This window comes from Sceloporus occidentalis, unplaced genomic scaffold (genome assembly GCF_023333645.1).
Source record: "Sceloporus occidentalis isolate IW3139 unplaced genomic scaffold, rSceOcc1.0.p SCAF_7, whole genome shotgun sequence".
Lineage (NCBI taxonomy): Eukaryota > Metazoa > Chordata > Lepidosauria > Squamata > Phrynosomatidae > Sceloporus > Sceloporus occidentalis.
In genome coordinates this window covers 13,944,315-13,971,224 of record NW_028316987.1, presented here as the reverse complement: position 1 = coordinate 13,971,224, position 26,910 = coordinate 13,944,315, and the positions used below count along the sequence as shown (strand labels likewise).

Sequence of the window (26,910 nt, the reverse complement as noted above, 5' to 3'; positions counted from 1 at the left end):
GGTTAATAGTGCAAATCTATTCTTTACATTATAGTATCTTTAAATTCTGTGGAGATGTTCTTCAGATTGTATTTTGGCATGACGGTTGGTTTAACTTTTCTCTTTGATATTCTACGCCTGGTTTTAGCAGAAAGAATGATGCTTCTCCATCTTCTGCTTCCCAATATGAAGTCTATTTGATTTCTGTATTGGCTATCAGGTGATGCCCATGTATACAGTCACCTCTTGGGTTGCTTGAACAATGGGTTTACGATGAACAAAGTACTGTATTGGCCTCTCAAAATTAAATCATTTGCTCTCTGATTCATTTCTTGATCCTAGGCAAAAAAATTCCTACAATGTTTGATTCTGCTCTGTTTACTACTTTTACATTCCAAATGTCTATAATTAACAAGTAACCCTGTTTCCTTCTATCTTCTTCGCCTAGTGTTCCTACCATGCAGCATGACCACCCTTATTCCTTTTTTTGGGTTCCCCCCCCCCACCCCTCTGCACCAACCCAATTTGTTTGTGGCTAGTGAAAATTAACCCAGGGGTTTATCAAACGGTTCTTAAATAGTGGAATAGAAGCAGGATAGGCAGTAACTATTCTGTAGTCAATCTTTGAGTCTGCTGCTGCTTTTCATGAATGGGAAAATCCTGTGAATAGCTGTCAATCATGCTGTTACTTGAAGTGTGTGATTTGATAGGTCATTCCAGTGTAATTCAGAGAGAAGGGGATTTAAACAGGTTTCACTGCACACACCCCCATTCCCAATGAAGGCAAGACCTCTTACTCATGAGGCGGCAATCTTTTATCTTTGGCAGGAGAAAGGGGTTTAAACTAGTTTCACTGCACACACTCCACTCCCAGTGAAGGCTAGACTGCTTACTTAATCTTGCATAGTTGATGAATAAATGGAATGGTAGTGTGATAAGAATAGATACATCACCAACCTGTTATCAATTTGCAATTGTGTGGTAATGTGAAAAGAATTGTTGCTGTTTTGGGTGTTTAAAAAAGCTGCGACTGTATCAGGAGCAAAGCTTTGTGCGATAATCTCCCCAGATTCACGTTAACCTGATTCTTGGCCTAAACAGAAGTTCCAGACTGATTCAGACTTTAAAGCACTACACAGTTTGGGTCCTCAGTATCTCAGGGAGTGGCTTCTGAATAAACTACTCCTTCCTGTGCCTGGTTTTATGTACTGCCAACGAGGCTCTGCTGCAGGGACCATGATTCTTAGAGATTTATTTGTTCTTCACCAAGCTCTGAACCTGTTCTGTGATAAACCAGGGGCCCTTTCATACTAAACAGTTTTATAGTGCTATAGTGCTGCGGTTCCACTTTAACTACTGGCAGAAACAGTGCAAATATGGGAAGCCATGCTTCAGAAATGAAGACACAAGTATTAATTGCTTGCTGCTGCTGCTGCTGCTGCTGCTGATGATGATGATGATGCTTTTGGCTGGCCTTGAAAGATGCCAGTTGTAGAGCCCTTTCACACTGCAGTTATAACATTATGGTTCCACTTGGACTGTCATAGGTATTTCAAGGAGGTACTTAGGATGTTCAGCCAGAGAGTTCTGGCGCTTCATCCTATTATAAAACCCAGGATTCCATGGAATGCAGCCATGAGGGTTAAAGTGCAACTGTAGTACTATAACTGTGTGGTGTGAAAGGGCCTTTGGGTATTCTTCATCATTAAATTAGAATAACATTTCTTGACTTCTTTCAAAGCCAATTGAAAATATATCTGTTCCAGGGTGTATTTTTTTAATAATAGGGGTTAATGGTTTTTTAAAATAGAGTAACACAATGTCCAGTCATTTCACTTACTTTTTAAGTGCAGTGAGCAATCATTTCTTGTACAGCGTACCTCTAACAAAGAAGCTCCTTAATTTGGCATTAGGAGCAGAATTGCTGTAGAGATGTGTTTTCTGGGAAGGTAGAGAGCCCTGTGACACCTCTCAATTTAGAAAGTAATTACAGTATTGGCTTCATATTAGCACAAGGACCAAGGTAACTGCATTGTTGACCTTCCCTTGGAAAACTTTTCATCTTATTGCTGGTTTTCACGTTTATTTCTCCATCTAACAGGGCCTGCCACAAGGATTCTCTCGCTGTGATCTGAAGGACAATCTTCTTCAAAATGGCTGTACAAATGATTTTATTGAATATCCAGTCAGCAGCACCCACATCCTAGAGAATAGACCCCTGAGCAGTAAAGGCTCAGGGAGTGGAATTACCCAAATGGCTCCACAGAAGATCGAGCTCATCTTGCGGCCAGGTAAAGCAAGATATGATTTGATTATTTAGCTCACTGGCATGCTATCTCTTGAATCATTCCTTTTACGGACCTTGGGTTGTTTGCGTCTTGATACTTCCTTCCATACAAAGATGGTAAGGAGAGATCTCAGCTCACCAAATGCTATATGTTCTTTTTCTGCAGATGCTCTGGGTTCACTTCCCAATATGTCCAATTAAAACATGGTTCCCCAGTAGAAGGGCTGGGTAAACAGCCTGAGCCTAAGGACATTACCATACGAGACATGTTCTTACAGCATTATGTCGTTTTTTAAAAAAATGGAAATATATCAGCTTCAGAGCAGCCATTATCAGACATCTTCACAGTTGCATGACTGGGGCTGCTTCTGCCATCATGCTCTTCCTAACTCCTATTAACCCTGCCATCCTTTTCTTGGTCTAACAGTGGTTTTAAAGCCACATGCAGTAATCTCCGGAGAGTCTGGAAGACTGCTTCAGTGAAAAATAGATCATTTGGAGCTGTAGGGATAAATAGTCTGAAACAAGTAGAGGCTCCTCATACCTATTTTTTAGCAGTATATCCACTGTATATTTTGAAAACTTTTTACTCACCACATTTCAGGAATACAGCTAAATTCAAAGTGGATCAGAGGTTGTTATTTCCAGTGTTATCACAATAGCAATAGCAAGTACATTTCTACACTGCTTATCAATGAACTAAGCACTCCCTAAGAAGTGGCTTACAATCTGTAGGCTAATTGCCCCCCATCAAAAGGATGGAAGGCTGAGTAAACCTTGAAGCCCCTGGGATCGAACTCACAACCTTGTGGCTGCAGTACAGACATTTGACCACTGCTCCACAACATATTATTTTTTGGAAACAGAGGACATAAAGGCATTCCTTTTGAAAAATAATGCAATGACTGTTTTGTGTGGGTTTGTGTGTGTGTGTGTGTGTGTGTGAAATGTACTTAACTTTTTTAAATTATAGACCCCACTGAAAATCTAATGAAAGCTATGGAATTGCTTTCCAGAAAAATACATATAAACTCAAAAAATTGCATACAATTTATTTTATGGTGTTGGAAATTGGATTTTTTCCAATCTGGAAAGAAAAGAAGTGCATGAACATTTGAAAAGACCTTATGTTTAACCTTACAATTTACTATGAATGAAAAAATCAAAGTAACTGGAAGGAAAATGAAGTGGGTTTTTTTAAGGGTTAACCTCACAATTCATCCTGACTGGAAAAATTGAAAGCAACAGGAAGAGAAATAGAAGGGGGGATTTCCCCTTTCACAGATCCCACCTTGATACCACTACTCCATCTCTATCAACCCCATGTTAGAAATCCCTGGTCTAATCAGTATTGTTTAAAATTACTTGTTTATCAAAGTATGGGGGAGTTGTTTTCCTTTGAGGGGCATTTTGAATTTTTTAAAAAGCTTTTACACCATTTAAACCCTTTTAAAAAAAAAAAATTCAAAGAAGACAGTGAAAAGCAGCAGAAAGTAATAAATAATTTGGCAAGCTGCTAAAAAGAATGCAAGTGCATACCAACTGTTAACATTTACGAGTTACTGTAGGAATGGGAGATTGCAACCAATTATAAGCTCTAAAGCATGAATCCCAGTATCATCTCTGGTATTAACCATCAGTGGTCAGAAATTCCCGTGAGAAAGAAGATTGTACATTTTTGTATGTGTGTAGACCGTTGCTAGGTGGGCAGGCATGGCTGGTCAAGCATTTGGAGAGAAGGAAGGTGATCAAGAATTTCTCAGACATAACTTTATCTCTTCACTTTGTCAATGCTTTTAACATTTCAGACGACTCCCAAACTTTCACAGTGAAAGTGCGTCAGGTGGAAGATTACCCTGTAGACATCTACTATCTGATGGACCTGTCCAATTCCATGAAGGATGATCTCCGTACCATCCAAAATCTAGGTACCAACCTAGCCTTGAGAATGCGTAAAGTGACCAGCAACCTAAGGATTGGCTTTGGAGCCTTTGTGGACAAGCCTCTGTCCCCTTACATGTACATTTCACCTCCAGAAGCCATAGCAAATCCATGCTATGAGTAAGTTATCTACTGAAGCACAGTTAATTGCTGTGTGTCTATTTGTAAAAACATATCATCTAGAATATAGAGAGTTGTCAAATTCATATTCTTGTCCCCCCCCCCCCCCCTCTTTGCGGCAGTATGGATACTGTGGGCCTTTCTAAACTAAATTTAAAGAGCCAATGATTGTGGTGGACATGTGCTGTCCCTCCTCTCACAAGCATTCTGTCTTCATAAGCATTAGTTATTAAAATCTCTCAGCTGTTTCTTTTTCTGAATCCTACCTTCATTTTCACCCTATCCTTGCTTCATATTAAATAAGGAGTCATCATATATCTCAAAAGGGACTTTAGGTATGTGCTTCTTTTTCATTAAAAAGGTTTGTATTTTTGTATGCATATTCCCCATTGGTGAAAGACGTGTTGATATATGGCCCAAGACAGATGAGCCAAAAGGAGCGTGGCAGAACACACAGCAACCGCACGGTCCGGAACCCTAGTGTGTAATGGTGGCGGCCTGATGGCGGCCTTCCATCCACATGGCTGCTGCCATCTTGACATAAGGGATGCGCAGCATCCGCACATCGCTGTGTGTTGCTTACATCACAAGTGTGCCAGTGGCGCACTCGCAATGTAACCCGAACACTGCAAAAAGAACCTGGAAGAACTGGGTTCTTTTTTCTCCAGAGGAATATCATGCTGTTTGGCAGCTGCAGTGTCCCTCTGGAGTTAAAACAGGCACCTGCAGACTGCTGTTTTTGGGCAGTCTGTCTCGGCCCATATATTTTTAAATTGTTTCTACATCTTTGCCTGCCTGCTTATTTAAAATGTAGACACAGTATTCTGTGTATTTTATTTCTCCCAAACATGCTGCAGGCCTTGCACATCTGGAGATGTTGAAGGTAAGGTGCCCTTCATGTTTCAGTATGTCATAAGAGGTGGAAAGTGGATATTTTCAGTAACATTTTTGTATCTGGTGAATTCTTTTTCCTATCGCTTGTTAAACAATGCAGCAGCACTAATACTGAGTGTTGTTAATGATGTTCAGGTAACCCAGTGAACCAGAATTCTTATTCCAAGATCCCATACATTTTAGTGTGGCATAAACATGATAGTGTGGTTAAACTGTATCCTATAGCTGTGCAACATGAGCTCTCGCGTTGCGTAATGGTTGATCAGCTCTCCACCTAGTAGGTCAAAAGTGTGAGAGAGGGTTGCATGTCTGCTTGCAATGGAATGACTACACTAGGGACCAGACTTACACAAGTCTGAGAAAGTGCAACTCCTAGCATAACTATTTGTATGCTAGAATAGTGCCTTAACAGGATTCTGCCCTCAATTAGCTACTTAAAAGGAAACCTGTTGAACCTTATTCATGTTTAATGTTACTGAAGACAAGAGAAAGTGTACCTTTTAACTGCTATGGAGGGAATATTTCACTGTTGAAATAAATGTGGCTGGCCAGAGAGACTGCTGTAAGAGTGCTTTCTGATGGAGGGCTCCTAGTACAGCCAGTTAGAAAACACTAGGCACCATCAGTTACTGTGGCCTGTTACAGACAGCCAAAATAAAGCTGCTTCGAGTCACAGTGGAGGTATGGTGTTTCAATGATGCATGCGTCCTAAGAGTCCAGAAGTCACACCAAAGCCACGCTCCAGCCCTAAGGACTGGAGCGTGGCTTTGGTGTGGCTTCTGGACTCTTAGGACGCATGCATCATTGAAACACCATACCTCCACTGTGACTCGAAGCAGCTTTATTTTGGCTGTCTGTAACAGGCCTGTGTTTGAGTAAAACAAGAGGAAAAAGCAGTGGTAAAACAGACATGAATTACAAATGGAAGACTCATTCCCCCTCTTTCTTTTCCAAAACTCTGTGAATGAGACAGAACAATTTCACATCAAAGCCTTATCTGTCAACTTCCTGGACTTTGTTCACCATCTGTACACATTTCAGCATTGCTGTTTTTTGTTTTGTTTTGTTTTGTTGTTAATTCAGCTATATGGGGACAGCTCCACAGGGCACTCGCTTTGTGTGAAATCATTGCTTTCTCCAAGGTCTTCACAGTTTTCCACAGGCTACCTCCCTTTTTGTGGTTTTGTAATGGCACAATGAACATTTCCAAGTAGTACTTCAGGAAGTCACACAGCGTACGGCTAAACTGCCCTCACAAAACTGCATTTTAAAACAGTCTGTGTGTCTGTGCAGTATAATTTAATGTAAACAAATAATTTGAAATAATTGTTACATAAACAAATGGCAAAAATATAATTTCTGTAGGAGAACTGTACAAATACTGAAAGACTGTCAGGATTTGTGAAAATTGTGTAGCTGACAACAGGGATTTTCCCTCAAGGTTATCCTTCTATTTAATTACATTACTTGTGCACCAGTTAGGCAGCTTATATTTACATAGGAATAAATCCTTCAAAACATATAGGAGTCCCTTTTTCAAAGATTTCTGACAGTGTCAAAAGTCAGAGGAGAGTGTGATACTGATTTAATGTAAGCGCCTCCATGATCTTTTTCAAATGAAGAGTAGGGTGAAAGCACTTTAAATCAGAGGTGTGCAACTGCAAACACAGCAAGGGTAATTTTTTCTTCCTGTGCGCACTTGATCAGCCACAGCAGCATGCTTCACTGTGCCCAAAGTGACATGATGGACCCTATCGCATGGGGTTTAAACCCAGGCTTACCTTTTCCAACTTCTAAAAATGGCCGCCGAAGTGGCTTAGAGGACCCAGGCTGCATCCGGGATGGACTCGGGTAGCGGTTTTGGTGGCGATTTCTATGCGATAGCACCCAGCTGCCTCCTGAATTAGCACTGAATTCAGGAGAGGTAAGCCAGGGTTTTAACTCCATGCGATAGGGTCCGATGTCATGTCTGGCTACCATTTTTCCATTTTTGTATTTATTTATTTTTTCCTGTTTTGGGGACGTGGGAGGGTTTAGAGGAACAAACTGTTGGACAGTTTGGAGGCATAAAAAATAATCCCCAAATCAATCCAAAACTGTAAATTGGGGTGGTGGTGAGGGGCTTCTGGGAGGTCCCACAAACCACTTTTGGGGTTCCCAAGGGCTGCATGTGGTCTGTGATCCGTACTTTGACCAACCTTGTTTTATATAAATTACAAGAGGCAACAGTGTTTAACTCTGCAGCTTGTGATCAATTTGTGATTTGATTGCTTAGAACCAGCATTATCTTCAGTCTCAGTTGACTTTGTCCTTAATAATGTCATCATGTAGCCAAATCCAATGGGATGATACATGATCTCACATTTCCTGCATGATCCATGCTTGAGATTGCTCCAGGAAGGAAAATAAAAACCCTGAGTAGTGAAAACAAAGAAACTAAAATGGGAGGGAAAGTATCAATCACGGGTGAAAAGGATGAATATTAATACTCCTCCAGGCATATTTTATCCTTTTCCAATGCACTATTTCTTTCTCACAAAACTAAAAAGGGCAGACATTTAGAAAGTCCTAGTAGTACAGTATTTCAGCTTTGGCTATTTTACACTAGGATTGACTTTATATTCTGACTGTATAATATCACTCCTGCTTTATTCTCATCCCTCTGCTGCCATTACATTTCTGGCTATAGGCCTTAGCATAAGAATAAACCAGAGTAGAATTCTTACACCATGATGTTTTCATACAAGAAGATTAAATTAACTTGAACTTTTCTCCTAGCATATATATATAGCCCAAAATGTGGGCTAGATAATACAATTCTTAGGTGGATTTGTAATTGGTTGACCAGCCAAACCCAAAGGGTGCTCAGCAATGGCTCCTCTTCATCTTGGAGAGAAGTGACCAGTGGGGTGCCACAGGGTTCTGTCCTGGGCCCAGTGCTATTCAACATCTTTATCAATGACTTGGATGAAAGACTAGAGGGCATGCTTATCAAATTTGCAGATGACACCAAGTTAAGAGGAGTTGCTAATACCCCAGTATACAGGATCAAAATTCAAAATGACCTGAATAGATTAGAAAGCTGGGCCAAAACTAACAAAATGAACTTCAACAGGGAGAAATGTATGATACTGCACTTAGGTAGAAAAAATGAAATGCATAGATATAGAATGGGGGACACCTGGCCTAAGGAGACTACATGTGAAAGGGATCTAGGAGTCCTAGTAGATCACAAGTTGAACATGAGTCAACAGTGTGATACAGCAGCTAAAAAGGCCAATGCAATTTTAGGCTGCATCAATAAAAGTATAGTGTCTAGATCAAGAGAAGTAATAGTGCCACACTATTCTGCCTTGTTCAGGCCTCATCTGGAATACTGTGTCCAGTTCTGGGCATCACAATTCAAAAGGGATGTTGACAAGCTGGAGCATGTCCAAAGGAGGGCCACCAAAATGGTGAAGGGCCTGGAAACCATGCTCTATGAGGAAAGAACTAGGGAGCTGGGAATGTTTAGCCTGGCGAAGAGACGGTTAAGAGGTGATATGATAGCCCTGTTTAATTATTTGAAGTGTTGTCCCATTGAGGATGGAGCAAGCTTGTTTTCTGCTGCTCCAGAGACTAGAATACAGAACAATTGATGCAAGCTACAGAAAAAGATATTTCACCTCAACATTAGGAGGAACTTCCTGACAGTAAGCAGGAAGTCAACTGTGAAACACACTTCCTCAGAGTGTGGTGGAGTGTCCTTCCTTGGAGGTCTTTAAACAGAGGCTAGATAGCCATCTGTCAGGGGTGCTTTGATTGTGAGTTCCTGCATGACAGGGGGCTGGACTGAATGGCCCTTGTGGTCTCTTCCAACTCTATGATTCTGTGTTTCTATATGTGTTTTATTTGGAGCTGTTGTACAAAATTCTAATTTTTCTAAGCTCACTTTTGCTGAGCTCCAGTATATGCTGTATATACTCGTATAAAAGTATAGAAGTTTTAGTAAACAAAATTGACCCCGTGTCAACTTATCCACGAGTCAAGTATTGCACTTTAACTCTTATCAAAAAAGGAAGCATTATCCTCTTCTCTCAGTTGAGTGGCAAAATGCAAGAGCTTACTCCATCCCTAAAGGACCTACAGAAAGCACTGACTTTCTACTCTGCTGCTGCTCCATTTCTGGCCTTGTAAATACCTGAGTGAGGAAATAGTGGTGTTCTTTGGCATTATTTGCTTCTTCCTTTACATTATTTGTTACATAATGTTAAATAAAATAAATAAATAAAATTTTATTTCTATACCGCCCTTCCTATGATCAGGGCGGTGTACAACCTTATATAATACATACATTACAAATACATATACAATAAAAGAAATTACATTAAAAATTACATTAAAACCAATTCTCGCCAGCTTGCCACTGCTGACAGAGGGGGGGGGGGGAGACTAACTGGAGCCTATATCCGGGAATGCTAACTTGAACAAGAAGGTTTTTAGTTCCTTCTTGAACTGGGCCAGGGAGGTAGTCGCACGGAGCTCTATGGGCAGCGAATTCCAGAGGGTCGGGGCCGAGATGGAAAAGGACCTCCTCGATGTGGAGGTTAATCTTGCCCCAGGGACCCTCAATAGCTGCTGCCCAGATGTTCTGAGCGTGCGGGACGGAATGTATGGGGAGAGGCGGTCCTCAAGGTATCCTGTGCCCAAGCCATTTAGGGCTTTATAGGTAATGACCAACACCTTGTATTGCGCCCGGAAGCGAATAGGCAGCCAGTGCAGTTCCTTAAGCACTGGTGTTATGTGGCTGGTTACCAGAGCATGTACAACCGTTTCAAGGTCCCCCTGGCCCAGGTAGGGACGCAGCTGGCGAATCAGCCGAAGCTGATAACAGGTGCTCCTGACCGTCGCATCCACCTGAGATGTAAGGTGGAGCGACGAGTCGAGCACCCCCAGACTGCGTACCGAGTCCTTCACGGGAAGCGTGATCCCGTTCAGGACAGGTGGAACCACCGCCATCCCCGGACCAGGGGAACCTATCACGAGTACCTCCGTTTTCTCTGGATTCAGACTGAGTTGGTTTTCCCTCATCCAGCCCATTACCAACTCCAGGCAGGCCACGAGAGGAGAGATGCCATCCCCAGTCACTGCATCAGTCGGAGACATAGAGAAAACTATTTGGGTGTCATCAGCGTACTGAAAACCCCCGCTCCATGTCTCCGGATGATCTCTCCCAGCGGTTTCATGTAAATGTTAAAAAGCATGGGAGACAGAATTGCTCCTTGAGGGACCCCAGATATAAGGGCCCTCTTATCGGAGCACACGTCTCCCAGCTGCACCATCTGGAACCTCCCAGAGAGGTAGGACCGGAACCACTGGAGCGCAGTGCCCCCGATTCCCACCTCTGCCAGGCGCTTCAGAAAGATACCATGGTCTATGGTATCGAAATCCGCTGAGATGTCCAAGAGCACCAACAAGGACACGCTTCCCCTGTCAATGCCCAGACGGAGATCATCGACCAAGGCGACCATGGCCGTCTCAACCCCGTAACCCGTCCGAAAGCCGGTTTGAAATGGGTCCAGATAATCCGTTTCCTCCAAGATCGATTGAAGCTGGATCTCGATCACCTTCCCCAAAAATGGCAGTAGCGAAACTGGCCGATAATTATTATGCATCAGGGGGTTGAGGGAGGGCTTTTTTAGCAGCGGTTTTACAATGGCCAATTTTAAGCTGGATGGAAATTGCCCGTCCCTCAAGGATGTATTTATAATCCGGTGTAACAACGAAGTTACCACCGGTCCCCCCTGAGCCGCTAGCCATGAGGGACAGGGATCGAGAGAGCAGGTTGTCTTCCGAACACTTCTAAGGATCTTGTCCACATCATCGGTACTAACCAACTCAAACTGATCCAGTTTAATAGAGTCCATGGAGGCTCTGGATGCCTCTTCTCTAGGTTCTGCCCTAATGCCGGCGTTAAGACCTTCGCTTATCCGAGAGGTTTTATCCGCGAAGAAGTTGTTAAATTGGTCACAGCAGGCCTTAGAAGGTGCAAGGATCTGGTTAGGGGCAGGAGGGAGCTGAGTTAGCTCCCTGACTACCCTGAACAACTCTGGTGGACGCGACTCCGCGGACGCGACACGAGCACCATAGAATGAGTTCTTAGCTGCTCGTATCGCCTCTCCGTAGTCCTCCAAATGGCGGTCTAGGAGAGCCTTGTCGGCTAAGCATAGGTGTTTCCACCAGCGATGCTCTAGCCGTCGCAGAACCCGCTTCCTCGCCCGGAGATCTTCCGTATACCAGGGCTTACGTTTGGAAGCAGGCCTGAGAGGGCGCTTGGGAGCGATACTGTGTATAGCCCTGGAGAGACCGGTATCCCAGATACCAGTCAAGGCATCAACAGAATCGCCGTCATTTCCAACCATGTACCCCTCTAGGGCTTCCTGGAACCTTTTGGGTTCCATCAGCCTTCGAGGGTGGACCATTCTAATAGGTCCACCACCCCCGGGGGGGATCTGGGTAGAAGCCTTGATTTTCGCCTCCACCAGGAAATGATCCGTCCATGACAGGGCGGAAATATTAGTTATTTCCGCCCATGGATTTTCCACATCCGTACAAAAGACCAAATCAAGCGTATTACCCGCACAATGCGTTGGGCCCGAGACCAATTGGGACAGGCCCATGGCCGCCATGGTATTCATGAATTCCCGAGCCGCACCAGGTGGAACATAGTTGGCCACGAAGGGGATGTTGAAATCACCCAGGACAAGTAGCCTGGGTGTTTCCAGCATCAGCTCCGAGACCAACTGAGTCAGCTCGTTAAGGGAGTCTGTTAGCGCACGGGGTGGCCGATACACCAACAAAATCCCTAGACTGTCCCTGGCCTTCAGGGTCAAGTAAATACACTCGATAAAGGAAGTTTGACGAATGTGGTTCCTGGTGAGAGACAAGGTGTTCTAATGTACCAAGGCAACACCCCCCCCCCCCCCGCCCACCTAACCTGGTCTGGTCCTTCACCTTGACTTATCCATGGGTCATATCAAAATCCATAATTTTAGCCCCAAAACCTGCCCTCGATTTATACATGGGATCGACTTACACACAAATATATATGGTATATATGTATTGACTGGAGATGTTTAACTTGTATGTTTGTTTGTTTGTTTGTTGTTTGTTGTTCTGTTTTTTTAAATATTGCATTGGATTTAATGCTTTTTTAAGGAGGTGAGGGTTCCAGGGATTTTATATGTTTGTATTTTAAACTTTGTTAGCCGCCTTGATTGTTCTCTGAGGGGCGGGATACAAATAAATTATTATTATTATTATTATTATTATTATTATTATTATTATTATTATTATTATGGAAGTGGGGTTCCGGCTGTTTGGTTTTTTGTCTGTGTCAGCTCAGAAACAAGCAACTGTTGTGTGCTGTTAGGGGAAGAGGGTGGCCCTTAATATCAGTAACTATGGTAATTTCAGTTATGCCCTCAGGCATCCAGTTCGCTTTCCTTGTCCTAAATTCATTATGTTGCTTTATAGCTTGAAACCACCAGATGAATACTGCCTGCCAATGTTTGGCTATAAACATGTCCTGGCACTTACAGATGAAGTACAGCGTTTCAATGAGGAGGTGAAGAAGCAGAGTGTGTCAAGGAATCGTGATGCACCTGAAGGAGGATTTGATGCCATCATCCAAGCTACTGTCTGTGGAGTAAGAGCCCCGCTCAATCCTCATGGGTCAATAGATGGGTTAAGAAGAACTTCCAAGTGGTTCATGCATGTCATAGGTAGAATATAGATAGATATAGCCATTGGATTTTCTAGAGGCACCCAAAATATATTGGACCCGCCTTGCATTAAAAAATTATCTACCAACCTGACAGTAAAGTTAGAAGTGATAACTATTTTATGTTAATTGATGCTAAATCTGTGCCACTGCTTACTTTTATCTGGACCCTGCTTTTCTGTGTAGATCATGGAAACTATGCTTTCATTCTTGTTTTGCAACAGGAGAAGATTGGCTGGAGACCAGATGCCTCCCACTTACTGGTCTTCACTACAGATGCTAAAACACACATTGCTCTAGATGGGAGACTGGCAGGGATTGTGACACCCAATGATGGGGATTGCCACTTGGACAGCAACAACGTCTATGAAGCTTCAACCAGACTGGTAAGAATTTTGTTTTGTAACTAACGGGGCTAAGACTGAAAGCATTATAAGGATTATTCTACCATATTAGATGGTACATTTGCACAATTAGCATAAAATGTGTAGTATTATATAGGGTTTTTTTTAGCTTCTAAAAAATAGGCCTCATGAATGTAACACTGGAATAATATCTAACATTTAGGATGAATCCAGATTATCCCAATAAGACTGAAGCAGGAGGAAAGGTTTTATGCTATCATTTTACCTAACAGTTTTTTTTCCCACTTGAAAACCTACAAGATTTCACAGATGGTAAATTCCTAGATTTAATACAGGGCGGGGATCCTATTGCTTTAATATTTATCCTGATCAGAAAAGCTTTCTTTCAAGTTCCATCACAAAAAACTACAACACCTGTCTTCCACCATCTCTCAACCCACTTTTTGGCTGGTGCAGCCCACTCCCAACATGGCTGTTTACTGGGCAGTGGCAAGCAGTGATGACAGTAAAGAACCAGCCTGCTCAATTTGTGTAGCTGGAGGTGCAGACACAGCACTCTCTGTGACTGTTTATGGATTTTTAGGAGGTCCCCAAAGATGATATAATTGCTGAGTATCAATGGCAGCACCAGGCTTGGTGACACTTAGTGCAAGCGGCTGCCAAGATGGGTGAAGTAGCAGTGGCCTACCTTACCCCTCCCACCCTCCTCTCTCTTCTCCTCTCCTCCCACTGCCGTGCTCACCTACCACCCTCTATCACCACTGCTGCCACCTTGGCTCCCCCAACCCCTCAGGAGAGAGCCAGGCCGGCAACAAAGCCACAGGGGGCACACTCACCCCTCCACTACCCTCGCCGCCTGGGGAGAGAGCTGGGCCAGCAACGAAGCCACAAGTGGTGCTCTTAGCCCTCCACCACCCTCACCACCACCTCAGCTCCCTCTCTGAGTGACAAAACCACAATGGGTACACTCATTCCTCTAATGCAGTGGAAGGGGTCCCAACTGGGTGTCACACCTCCTGACACAGCGGAAGGGGCCCCAACTGGCTATCCCCATGCATGAACCTGGTGATGCCCCTGCAGTGTATGAAACAGAGCATGATACTTCCTCTCCCTTCTTTCCACTAAAGAGACTGTCTGCAAGACCTATTTCTCTATATGCACCTATTTCTCTATGGAAGTCTTTGATTCCTCAAGGGAGGGCTTTCTTTTGGTCCCAACACTATCATAGGCCTGTCTGGAGAGGACAAAGGAGAGAGCTTTCCTTTTCCATGGCTGCTCCTAGGCTGTAGAATCCCCTCCCCCAGGAGGTTAGACTGGCTTTTTCTCCTTTCACCAGAAAGCAAAGACATTTTTATTTAGACAGGCATTTGATGATTAAGCAGTAGTGATGAGTCTTTTATGGTGTGTGTGTGCGTGTGTGTGTGTGCGTGCGTGCGTGCGTGCGTGAAGTATTCTTATCTTTAAGTAATGACATTTTAATATGAATATGAATTTATTTAATTGTGTTTTAACCTTTTTATCATCAAGTTTTGTTAATGTTATCTTGTTTTAGTCTTGTAAGCTGCTTTGAAAGACATGATATAAAATAAAATAGTATTCAAGGTGTAACTCTAACAAATGGGCTCCACCATTTATTGGCCAACATCTTCCCCCCAGACTATTTCCTAAGCAGCTTATCTGTTCTGCTGAGCACAAGTCAGAGCTAATCCTAAAGAGACAGGGTAATGCTACTTCTTTAGACTTGTTCTTTCTATTCCTATTTCAGAACCTTAATAATAAATGGAAAAGTAAAAAGGTGCATGAAATAACAGGGCAGATGGGTCATGTAAGTCAACCTCACCAGGCTTCTGTAACCAGGGAGATGGGATACAGACAAACCAAGAGTTTTGTGTTTTTGTCTGTCATTAGTTCTCATCTGTACAAGATGACAAGAGGGACACTATGAAAACAATGATTCCTTTGCTGGTCTTGGGTTCTCATTGAATTCTGGACATTGACATTGTTTGAAGATTAGCCCATGAGGATAAATTGCATAGGAGACACATTCTATCTACGCTGGCATTCCTGTCATTGACGTCAGATTGGTGATGGAAAGCAAGTTTTGCCCTACCTGCAACAATATGCCCAAAGAGAGCACTTTTCCCCATTAGTGTGAAAGTGGACACTTGTAACGACTCTGTTGAAATGGAGGCCAAGTTTATTGCTTGCCTTTGTTGATCCCTGCTAGTGAGTAAGTTCCCATCTGCATAGCTCTGCTGTTTCATCTGCATAGCATTACTCTGGCTTCCATGTGACAGCATGCTGGGAAGAGTGGAATGTAGTCTTGAGATTTGGCTTGATTTATTTAATATCCTGCCATTTTCCTTTTTAAAATACATTTATAGATAATATCTGCAAAAATATCCCTAGTTCTGGTATGGTGGTCAAGTTTATTTTTTTGAAAGGCTGTTGTCTTTTGAGAATTAGAATGAAGGGGTTTAAAAAAAACTTAGTACATAAAGCCAACATATGCCCCTTTCTCCCCATCCCTATAATTCCCAGGTTTTGTTGTTTCCCCAGTGAGAGGCATAAGTGACATAATTTATCTTTCTTGCTTTTTCCCAAGGATTACCCATCCCTTGGTCTGCTGACAGATAAACTCTCCCAGAAAAACATTAACTTGATTTTTGCAGTGACTCATGGCATTGTAGGACTTTACCAGGTAAGTGGACTTACAGATTTTCTGTTTGCTCTGAGATTATTGGACTGTGACCGTGGGAGACATCAGCATGAAAGAATAAGGATAAAATTGAGTGAATAAAAGGTTTTTGTAGGTTCTAAGGACAAGCCTCTTTAGTTACGTGCACTAGGTTAGCAAACATTCAGAGTTCCTATTGTTTAGCAATGACAACCTCTCACAGAGTTGACCTCACCTCATAAGACTGCTCAATTTTTTGATTCAGAATTCTGTAATTTATTCTCTTCTAACATGCTTTGATAAGTGAATTTTAAGATTTTAATTAAAAAAAACATCTCATAAACCTGAAGTCTGCCTGTCTGGTCAAATGCTTAAGTACTTCCTGTTTTCTGCTATTCCTTCCAGAAAATTATTAAATTGACATTCTTTGAAGATCTGTTTTATTTGGTACAAGTATTTCGTCTATAGATGGCAAACATTCTCGTTTAGTTTTCCTTAGCTTTTGCTTCTCTGCTTACTACAACCATCTACCATTTTTGTTTCAGAACTATAGTGAGTTGCTCCCAGGCACTACGGTAGGGACTTTGACAAGTGACTCCAGCAATATTCTGCAGATTATTTTGGATTCTTATGGGGTGAGTACACCAACAGTGTAATGCAGAAGATTCACTGTGTTATCAGCATGGCTGATTCAACCATAGAAGCAAACTAGGCAACCACCAAGAGCTCCATAGCAAAGCAAGTATTTTTTGGAAAAAAAACACTGCCTGTGCTTCTGGATGAAGTGGATAGATTAATCTTAGTATCTCGATTAGCCTTGTGTGGATGGGCCAAAAGGGCCTGTTCTGACAGCCCAAACTCTGGCTCTGGTGTGGGCAGTCTGGATGACATCTGGCATGTCCCATGCCAGAACTGGGGCATAACAAGATTAAGATGAATTTTAAAAAATTATCTGTTGCTCCAGGTCTTCTAGGAAGAGCTGGAGCTGTCCATTTCTGCACCATCTCTCTTCATGGGCATCTCACTGAGCTGCCTGGTTCATCCACCACCTCCATAGGGTCACTCATTTTGAGGTCAGAACAAGGGGCCCAGCATGTGACCATTGATGGGCACTTCATTCACACCTCAGAAACAAACAACCCACTTTGGTTGTGGACACAGCCAGCAGGAATGGAGGGCCAGGTAATGGGTGAAACCGGTGTAGCTGCAGGGCTGTCCCTGGAGATTCCTGGGCAGTATGAACAAGGCCTTAGTAGCTAAGTAATATTCCCTGCATTCCATTAGATATGCCCAGACCCTTCAAATCTCCATCAACTACTTGGCATAGACACAAGTGTAAAATAGATGACATTAGAACTGATAAATCTGAAAACAGTGTAGCAGCCTAACCAACTCCAGATTTCAGGCAATTTGGAAGCAGTTTTTAATTTATTTCATAGAGCACAAATGCATCACTAGTCTGCTCAATACAGATAGGTAAAGTCCTGTCAAGCTTCTGGAGGACACTTGTTTCTTTAATTAAAAGCTTTCTGTTTACTTTGCCCCTTTTAGTGTTTTTTTTTTTCTAGAGTACAACATCAGTGTTACAATGCAACATTTTGCAAGGGCAACCTTTATGCTTTGCCACTAAGCTATGGTTGTGTTCAGTGAAGAACCTATGATTTACCTAAGGCCACATAAGGAGCTCCATGGCTGAGTAATTTGGATCTTTCTCGATCCAAGGTTATTTACTTTATTTAATAGTTGTAACCCTTTGACTTGTCTCCTGTTTGGATTGACTTGAAAGAGAGATATGGGAGGTGGGAGCTAGAGTTAACAGTAGAGGTTTGAAAAAATTGTGTTTGGATCTTCTAAATGTCAAAATGGGAAGATATATTGGATTTTAAGTGAAGGTTTTACTCTGCCTCCCGCTTGGCTCAGACATTCTTCCTATTGCCTTTCCTCTTTTTAGAAAATCCGTTCCAAGATTGAACTGGAAGTGCGGGATCTGCCAGAAGAGTTGTCCCTCTCATTCAATGCCACCTGCCTGGATAATGAAGTAATTCCAGGAGTTAAGTCCTGTGTTGGTCTTAAGATTGGTGACACGGTGAGTTGCAAAGGGCTGGTGTAGGACAGCTATTTCTTCGTATCTTCACAGCAAACATGCCTATAATCTAGAGGTTAAAAATTTAGAAATTATATTTTTGCTAAGCTTTTACTGTAGAGCCTGGTCTTTATTTTTTTCTTGAGTAGAAAATAAGTTTTTCAGCTACTGCTCAGTGTTTCGGTCTCCCTTTATTCCTACATCTTAGTTCACATTTGGGGTAAACTTGATGCTATTGTGGAAAAGCATAAGGTAGTTGTGTGTTATCCCATGCCCAGTTAGCTGTGTGTATGCACACATGTCTAATACCCCAAGTCCCAGTATCAGCCATCCGAATATCAGTCCACAGATATAAATTTGGTGCTCCATAGTTGTGAAAAGTTTGTCTGTGCTGCAGCACTAAAATTAATGTCAGAAAAACAGGGGCAGCTGGAATAAAGCTGCATATGATGTCATGCAGCAAGGAAATTGATTTTATAGTTAAGAAATAACATAGATAAATACAAAGACACAAAAACACAGAGAGAGTGAGAGATTAACAGAAATACAGATCTGGTTAGTTTTTGAGTGTTCCCTTGAGATGGAGTATAAACAGTTCTGCTTGTGTTGCCCTTCCCAGGTGAGTTTCAGCATTGAGGCCAAGGTGCGAGGATGTCCCCAAGAAAAGCAGAAGTCTTTCACTATCAAGCCAGTGGGCTTCAAGGATAACCTGACAGTACTGGTGAGCTTTGACTGCAATTGCGTATGCCAGGAATATGCCGAGCATGATAGTGAGACCTGTACTCATGGAAATGGGACCTTTGAATGTGGCATGTGCCGCTGCCACCCGGGGCGGCTGGGCTCCCACTGTGAGTGTTCTGAGGAGGAGTATAGTCCCTCACAGCAGGACAATTGCAGCCCCCGTCCAGGAGAACCCCTCTGTAGCCAGCGGGGTGAATGTATTTGTGGCCAGTGCGTTTGCTACAGCAGCGACTTTGGCAAGATCTCCGGCAAGTACTGCGAATGCGATGACTTCTCCTGTGTCCGTTTCAAGGGGGAGCTGTGCTCTGGTGAGTGCAATCTGACTGATGGGGTGAGGGTGAGGTGGTTGGCTTGGGAAAGCTTTCAAGAATTAAAAACAATTCAAAAGAGGGATCACTGGTTGATAATGGTGGGGCCTATCACTCATCCCATTTACACTTCTGGTCAAGTAGGTTTTGTTGATTTTTATTTTTATTTTATTATTATTTTTGTAATATTCATAATAAACACACTGCAAAACCTAATTGACCAGAGGCAACAGTGAGACAGGTGCATGTGTCTGCATACACTGGGAAGCAGTGGCTGTCTCATATCTATTTTGCTTCTATCAAAACCTGTTATATATCTCAAGCCTCAGACACTGAAAAAATTTGGCTTGCTATTCAGAGAGATATTTCAGACTTAATTAGTGGCAGAAGACAGAGTCTCAGGAGATTTTTAGTTCTTGTTCTTTATTATATACTGTAGTAAACATTAAATAGTATATTTGTGTATGTTTGTGTGTGTATATATTATATTCTATATAACATATATGATATATCAAACATTCTGCTACCTTTAAGAATCTGTTTTGCAGTTATTTTTTTTTTAAATTCCATGAATAGTTTTGGCATAGTTTATGTAAAGCTCTCAAGATCTTTTAAGCATATTATAGTATTTTGGAGTTTGGCACACATAAATCAGACAGTCAGATAGTTTATGTTAATACAGCGTGGACAAAGCCAGCTGGTTAAGCCAAAGTATAGATGTTCCTGAGCAATAATCATATATGGACCTAAATGTGGGGGAAAGGCCAGACAGGGCTCTTTTGCCTTCATTAAATCAGGAGCAAGCAAAGTATGGTCATCAGGACATGTGTGCCCCCAAGGCCCTTTTCTGGGTCCTCTAGCTTTTCTGAACTCTTTCTCACCTCAGAAGGAGTGGTGAATCAAAGCTACATATTCCCTCCACCACCATATGATCTTAAAATGACTATTTTTCAAAACTAGAAATGGACATCTGTCCACTTTTAGGGAGCAGGGTTGGCATGCTGGGGATTCTGTGTGTCTCCCAAAAAGTCCTAAGGACAGAAAGTTGCCCCACGCTTGCTGTCAATGGCGTCCCTCTCCTCTCATCAAGGTATGTGTTGAAAATGTGGCTCTCCAGATGGTGATGAAGTACAACTTCAATTATCCTTCATCATTGTTGCATCGCACAGGGCTCAAGGGAGTTACAGTTCAACATACCTATCTAAGATTAAGTCTATAAATGATAAGCATTTAAGTATAGATGGACTTTGTCACAGTAGTTTGGAACTTTTTACACAATACCTGTACAAAACTCTTCAGGCAGAAACAGAATCTGTTAACTTTTTAAAAGAATAATTTTGGGTAGATTAAATGCCTGCTATTCATGCAAAGGTGAGAGAGTACCAGTTCAACAGTGTTTACAGCAGTGTGTGTGTGTGTGTGTGTGTGTGTGTTTACTTTTGGGTCCAAGTTCATGTTCTGGTGAGGGAACGAACTGTTTAATTTTGGCTGGCTGTGCAGCTTTACAGGGCTGGATGCCTCCATGAGTGACTCCGGATGATAATGGGAAAAGGAGCAACTTGTGTGGTTCTCTGAGCTAGGGGATTCAGCCTTCCCCTTCATAGAGAACCACAGCACATTCCATTCTATGCGAGTTTCTGTGTAGGCTGTAAAATACAACTAGCATTGTGCAATGTGGCAGTTCATGGTGTTTATCAAACATTGATAAACAGGCAGGCTATTCATTGCACAACTTGGCCATTGTGATTCCTTTGGGGGGGGGGGGGAACACTGAGCTTTTATTATTCTGCTAGCCCCAGTCAGTAGATATCAGAAAGATAGAAGATCTAGTATCTTTCCTGAAAAGACTCGTTGGACCCTAAATCTGCCACTGAATTGGAAAATGATGCTGTTGTGGGTTGGGTTAAACAGTAACTACATACTACGCTAAATGTACAGTGTGGCACTGAGAGGAGGTAGAGGCTCCTGTTGCTTTGTCTCTGTTGGAGATAAAAGAAGGAGGAGGCATCCATTACTATTCTCAGAAACAATTGCTTATTCTTGAATGTTTACGATGTCACACAACAAGCAAAGGAAGCCACCATGTAGCTGATCTCTTTCAAATCTGATGGGATCAGATCATACATTTCAAAGTGCAGAAAGGGCTTTTGTAAGCGGCCTGGAGAACATAGGGTACTAAGGTGACCATATAAATAGGACAAATTTTAAAAGAAATGTCAAAAACGTGAATTCTGAGCAGGGCTGCCAGTGTTTTCAGTGTGCTTGCTCCTCCTGAACCAGCAGCCTGGCACTCAATTTAAAAAGACTGTCTACTATATTACATTTTGGGGGTTTATCAAGACTATGGTTAAGATATGGGAGAAAGACCAGTTAAAAAATCCATAAATGTAATGTTTTGATGTGGATTGCAGGATGCAAATATAAAAATCTATAGATTTTTTTTTAATGGTTCTTCAAACCATTTCTGTTCTTGCTGTTCATCCTCCTCATGCCTCCCCTTCAGTAACATTTGACTAAGCCAAATAATCCCTAGGTTCATTCCATCCGAGTAATTATTTCTCAGGCGTGTGACCAACCCACAACCTATTCTTGAGTATATATCTATTTTTTCCAGCGTCACTAGAGATATATTCCAAGCAGCTGCTGTTTAGTCTCTCCTCTTGCAATGATTCACTTGAGCTTCTCATTAACCAGCCTTTCCTTATTATTCTGCCCCTGCAGAGGAGGTTGCTGCCCCATGTCCAGGAGTGGGTGGGCAGAAAGACAGTAGAGGCAAAAAAACACCTCAGAGCAAACATTTCCTCTCAGATAGTTTTGTGGGGGTATTTTGTGTGAGGCCCATGACCCTTTTCTTGACTGCAACATGTATGTTCCAACACTAATGGATTAACTGCATCAGTAGCTTAGAAGGGTCAGTGCTCAGATGAATAGGATTTAAATTAATGCAGAGACAGGCCTTGGTGTTTAGCACCAGTAGAGGTAAAATATTAAGCGTATACCCTTTGTTGGTTTTGGCCTTCCCAAAACTAGACAAACCTTGTCTTTAACTAGTTAGAAATGTTAGTTAATTGCCACGTCTATATCTTTGCCCTTCTTCTGATAACCAGTTATCATCACAAAAAACCCAGGGAGCGTCAGGATGGGATTCAAAGCTGGGAAAGGTTGTGAGGCTTTTTCGCATCAGGCTTACATGCCTGTTTGATGTTCCTGACTCTATCATCTCTGGGACTTGTCTCTGGGGCTGTTGCCACACTGCAGAATTAATGCAGTTTGACACTGCTTCAACTGCCATGCCTCCATCCTATTGAGCCGTAGTTTGTTGTGGAGCCAGAGCTCTGACAGAGGCTAGCAATCTCACAAAAGTACAGAATCTAGAATTCCATAGCATTGAGCAGTTAAAACTGGTGTCAAGCTGCATTAATTCTGCAGTGTAGATACAGTCAGAGACAGTGTCGTAGCCAGAGTTGCATGGGAAAGTTAGTTTTTCAGATAACAACTCCCAGAAACACCCAGCCAGCATGGTCACTGGATTCTGGGAGTTGTTACTCAAAAGTGGCAACTTTTCCAAGCCCTATTGTGTCTTGAAAGAGAGGAAAGAGCAGGCAAGTTTACTGTGGAGCAGTTTGGAAGCCGTATATTAAAGTTATGATGATACATGGCACCGGCTATGGACATGTTTTTAATATAATTAATAACATTAGTGTTAACATTGGGGTTTTTGTTGTTATTGTTGTTGCTGTTGTAACAAGAAATGTTTGGTCTTATTTCTTACATTATTATTTATTGTTTTGTTACATTGTTGTTACATTGCTGTTTGTTATTTAGAGGATTTAGGGCCATTTTCCTCTTTTAACGATATTTTTAAAATCAAAATGCCCACATTAACCCATTAGGGTTTTTGTTTTTAAAGTCTCTGTTGTGTTTTGCTCCTGATCTCTGGAAACCTTATTCAGCCCTGTTGTGGGGTTTCAAGAAAGCATTTCTTGCGTACTTTCAATCATACTTTTGTTGCCACAAGGACTAAAAACCTTGAGGTCTTTGAAGGAAAGGCAGAGAAAAATGTAATAATGAATAAATATATATATTTTTAAATTACAGTAGGCTAAATTTGGAATCCATAACCCTGTCTTACACGTTCTATGTGTTCCAGCAGAATGGTGGCATATGTATGCTCAGTTCAGGTTATTATCTCCATGTCACTAATGAGGGTCTGAAAGTGAGAGAACCATTGTTACCAATCAGTTTTGGGAGCACTGGTCTAGATGGATCTGATGGCAGAATAGTTTAACTCAAACTAAGGCAGTTTTCTATATTCTTGCAGGCCATGGGAAATGTGACTGTGGTGATTGCAACTGTGATCCTGACTGGACAGGGACCTACTGCAATTGTACCACCCGGACTGACACCTGCATGTCTACCAATGGACTGGTTTGCAGTGGGCAAGGGCGTGGGTATTGTGCCTGTGGGAAATGCGTCTGTACCCAGCCTGGCTCTTATGGAGACACTTGTGAGAAATGTCCCACCTGCCCTGATGCTTGCACCATCAAAAAGTAAGTGAGAAAGGACTGGTTTCAGAACTGTGGCTTGACTGTATGGGAAAGGTCTCTGGTCCTCACAATTTGACTGAAAACATCAGAGCTAGACTTTTTTGTCAAGGTCTCCATGGGGAGGGCAGCAGGTGAATGGCTAGAAGCAAAAGGGCAGACCATTCCTCCATTTAGCTTTTGCAGTACTATTAATAACTCCACCACGCCACAGGCATGGCCATGCTCTCCTGCTGACCAAATAGGTACCATCCAAAGTGCCCCCACCACCAGATTTTATCAGAAAATCACACCTGAGCTCCCAAGCTCAGTGTCTGAAACTCAGCATGTGTGATGAACCTGGCCATGACTACTTCCATAATACTTATGCCCTTGGCAATGAATTGGGTTTTGTTTCTTCCTGTCTAGATAAGGTTCCATGATTTCATGTCATCTGATGAAAACATTCAGCTCAGATTCAGGTCTTGAAAGCCCTTTTTTAAAACTACGACTTCTAGAATCTTCCAGCCCCCATGGCCATTGGCCATATGAGCTGGGTGATTCTGAGTGATTTACTCCAAATAAAATGGTTTCAAGTTCTGGACCTCTAGCAAGAGCAATCTGTCCCAACCCCCAGGACCCGCACTGGACAAGGGGGAGAGAGGCTTGTCAGTTGTTGGAAGATTTGGGATGTAGACATGGCACAATTCTTACTCCATCCTGGATATAACATTCCACAGCATCCACATATCAGGCCCTTCTGCATGGTAAAATGAAATGCTTCTGTACCCTTTGTCCATGTGATTGTTGATACAGCCTCCATTTTGCTTGGGTGGTTAGCAGGAGGGTGAAGGAATATGGAAGTGTACTGCCAGCTGCCCTAAAGCTAAAACCTTGCAATTTGAGTTTTGGAGCAGGAGAGTGTCTGAGAAGTAACAGAGGTAGTAGCTGTAACCTTGTGGCACCTGGCAGTTTTTGTAGCAGCAGGAGAAGAATGTGACCTTGTGGGTTAGGGAAAGAGCCTGGCTGTGTCTGATGCTTTACGGGTGGAGACTGATAGGCTTAGCAAAAACTCTAATTAAGCAAGCAGGAACTAGCCTGTACTTGTACTTCTGGCCATTCACCCTGGAATTTTACAGTTTCCTATACAGACCCTGAACCTAAAACCCTGAAATCATCACCATCATCTTTTCCCCTCTTTTCTGATTGTTATAGCTTGTTCTTTATATCTATAAAGTATTGTAAACTTTATACAAACATTTTTTTTAACAAATACAGTTTCTGCCCTCCTATAGGCTTTAGATGTCATGATACAAAAGAAAAAAGGATGAGGAATGAACCAGAAAACAAGTTAATGCAGGCAACAGTATAGTTGTTTTGGAATGACCATCTGGAATGGAGATGGTTTAGGGGGGCAGAGGAGCCAAGTGGCAGGTAGTCTGTCAGCCAGGTTGATTGAATAGCCATACTGTCTCCTGTAGTCTAGCCAGGTGGAATGGTTGCTGACGGATGACAGTTCAGGGAGAGGAGGTATTAAATAGCCATTGATTCAAGCTAATGTAAGGGGCCGTGCTGTATCACTTCATTCTTAGCAACTGTCTAGGACAAAAACTGAGACATGGGAACCTTAAAAATATGATATATTGTGGGAGGGATACGTCGCTTGGCTGAATGGAGTCAAGGCTTCCAGTGCTGGTAAAGTCACTATTCCCCATCCCATTTTCTACAAAGCAGTTTTGAAGTGGCTTTTTTCATGTTCTCACTGCACCTGCCTTTTCTTCCTTCTATACAGAGAATGTGTGGAATGTAAAAAGTTTGAGCGGGGGGTCCTGATGGAGCAAGATGCCTGTAACCGCAACTGCCGGGATGTGATTGAGTTGGTGCAGGAACTTGGTAAGAAAATGGGGTCTCCCTGTGAGAACTGCAGATTATTTGTTATTATTGCTATTAATTATGCATGTGCTTGATTTGATTTCTATGTGGGTTTTCTCCTGTATCTTCAGAGAGGTCAGGTATCTTCCATGTGAAAAAGAAGATAGAAACCTGGTTGGGGTATAATTTTCTAGAATCAGTTTCTGGAAATTGCCATGCAGATATGAATAGAACTACTGTTATGGCTATTATAGGGATACTAAAAAGTAATTTTTCCCACTGTAATTCCCCATCCTCCAGCCAGCATAGCCAAGCTGGCTAGGGGAATTGGGAACTGTATTCTAAAAACATTTCTGAGTGCCATCCTGCCAGGTCCAACTCACAGAGCATATACAGAAGGATACCATAGTCAATGGTGTCCAAGGATACTGAAAGGTTCACTCTGGCCATCCATCTCTTAGCAAAGGTCAGGAAAATAAAGGTCATTTCTATGCCAAACCAGGCCTGAAACCAGATTGGAATGGATGGAGATAACCAATCTGATTTTGGAGAACCCACTTAAGGACCTTTCCCAAGAAGCAGATACTTGTGACTATCTGCTCATTCTTAAATTCATCAGGGTCCAAGGGGGCTTTCTCAAGGAGTGGTCTTGCAACTACCTCTTTCAATGTGCAACCTTTATTGTATGGAGACATTAATTATCTTATCTATAGAATTGAATCACTCAGTCCCCATTGCTAAATGCCATCAGACGTGGAGAGCAGAATGCAAACTAAAAACTATTCCACAAAACAGGACCAGACAGTGCTCTGCACACATTCCCAGGTCAAACAGATATTGCTGCAGCTTCTAGGCTTCATCAGAGATGAAGGAATTTGTACTAGAAGAGTTTAGCAAACATGTGGAGGTAAAATAATGTTTTTTCTTTTTCTCCATGGAATTTGCTTAGTAATGAGCTGTTATTTGAATTTGATTATATTTATTACATGTCTTAAGACAGTGGTCCCCAAAATGTGCCCTTTAAGAGATTTTGGACTTCAGCTCCCAGAAACCTCAGCCATGTTGGCCAGTAGTCTGAGATTATGGGATGGGAAATCCAAAATCCCTTAAAGAGCACAGTCTGGGGACCACTAGATGTCTTAAAACATTGGAAATTATTGCACATGCCTTATCCCATGGTTTTCCCAATGGGATACACACATGTTTAACTGTCAAAGATTGGGTCTTACTGCATTCTCCTGTGGCTGGGTGTATGCAGCCCGTATGCAGCCCGTATGCAACCTGGGCTTATCCTGCAGCTTTTAAGGATGGGGTTTTCCCATCCTTGAAAAGCCACAGGATAAGCCTGGGATGCATAC

The 26,910-nt window shown here is 42.3% G+C and overlaps 1 protein-coding gene across 1 annotated transcript in view; it reads left to right on the top strand.

The window, feature by feature from the left end:
* LOC149309227 (integrin beta-3-like) overlaps positions 1–26,910 on the top strand; it is a 65,375-nt gene that overhangs the window by 22,627 nt on the left and 15,838 nt on the right. The window contains exons 3-12 of the mRNA XM_089532004.1: positions 2,081–2,270; positions 4,075–4,327; positions 12,737–12,908; positions 13,208–13,369; positions 15,954–16,049; positions 16,571–16,660; positions 17,977–18,111; positions 18,728–19,157; positions 23,479–23,707; positions 25,473–25,573. Of these exons, the coding sequence (XP_089388130.1) occupies positions 2,081–2,270; positions 4,075–4,327; positions 12,737–12,908; positions 13,208–13,369; positions 15,954–16,049; positions 16,571–16,660; positions 17,977–18,111; positions 18,728–19,157; positions 23,479–23,707; positions 25,473–25,573 (1,858 nt within the window). The remainder of the gene's footprint in view (positions 1–2,080; positions 2,271–4,074; positions 4,328–12,736; positions 12,909–13,207; positions 13,370–15,953; positions 16,050–16,570; positions 16,661–17,976; positions 18,112–18,727; positions 19,158–23,478; positions 23,708–25,472; positions 25,574–26,910) is intronic.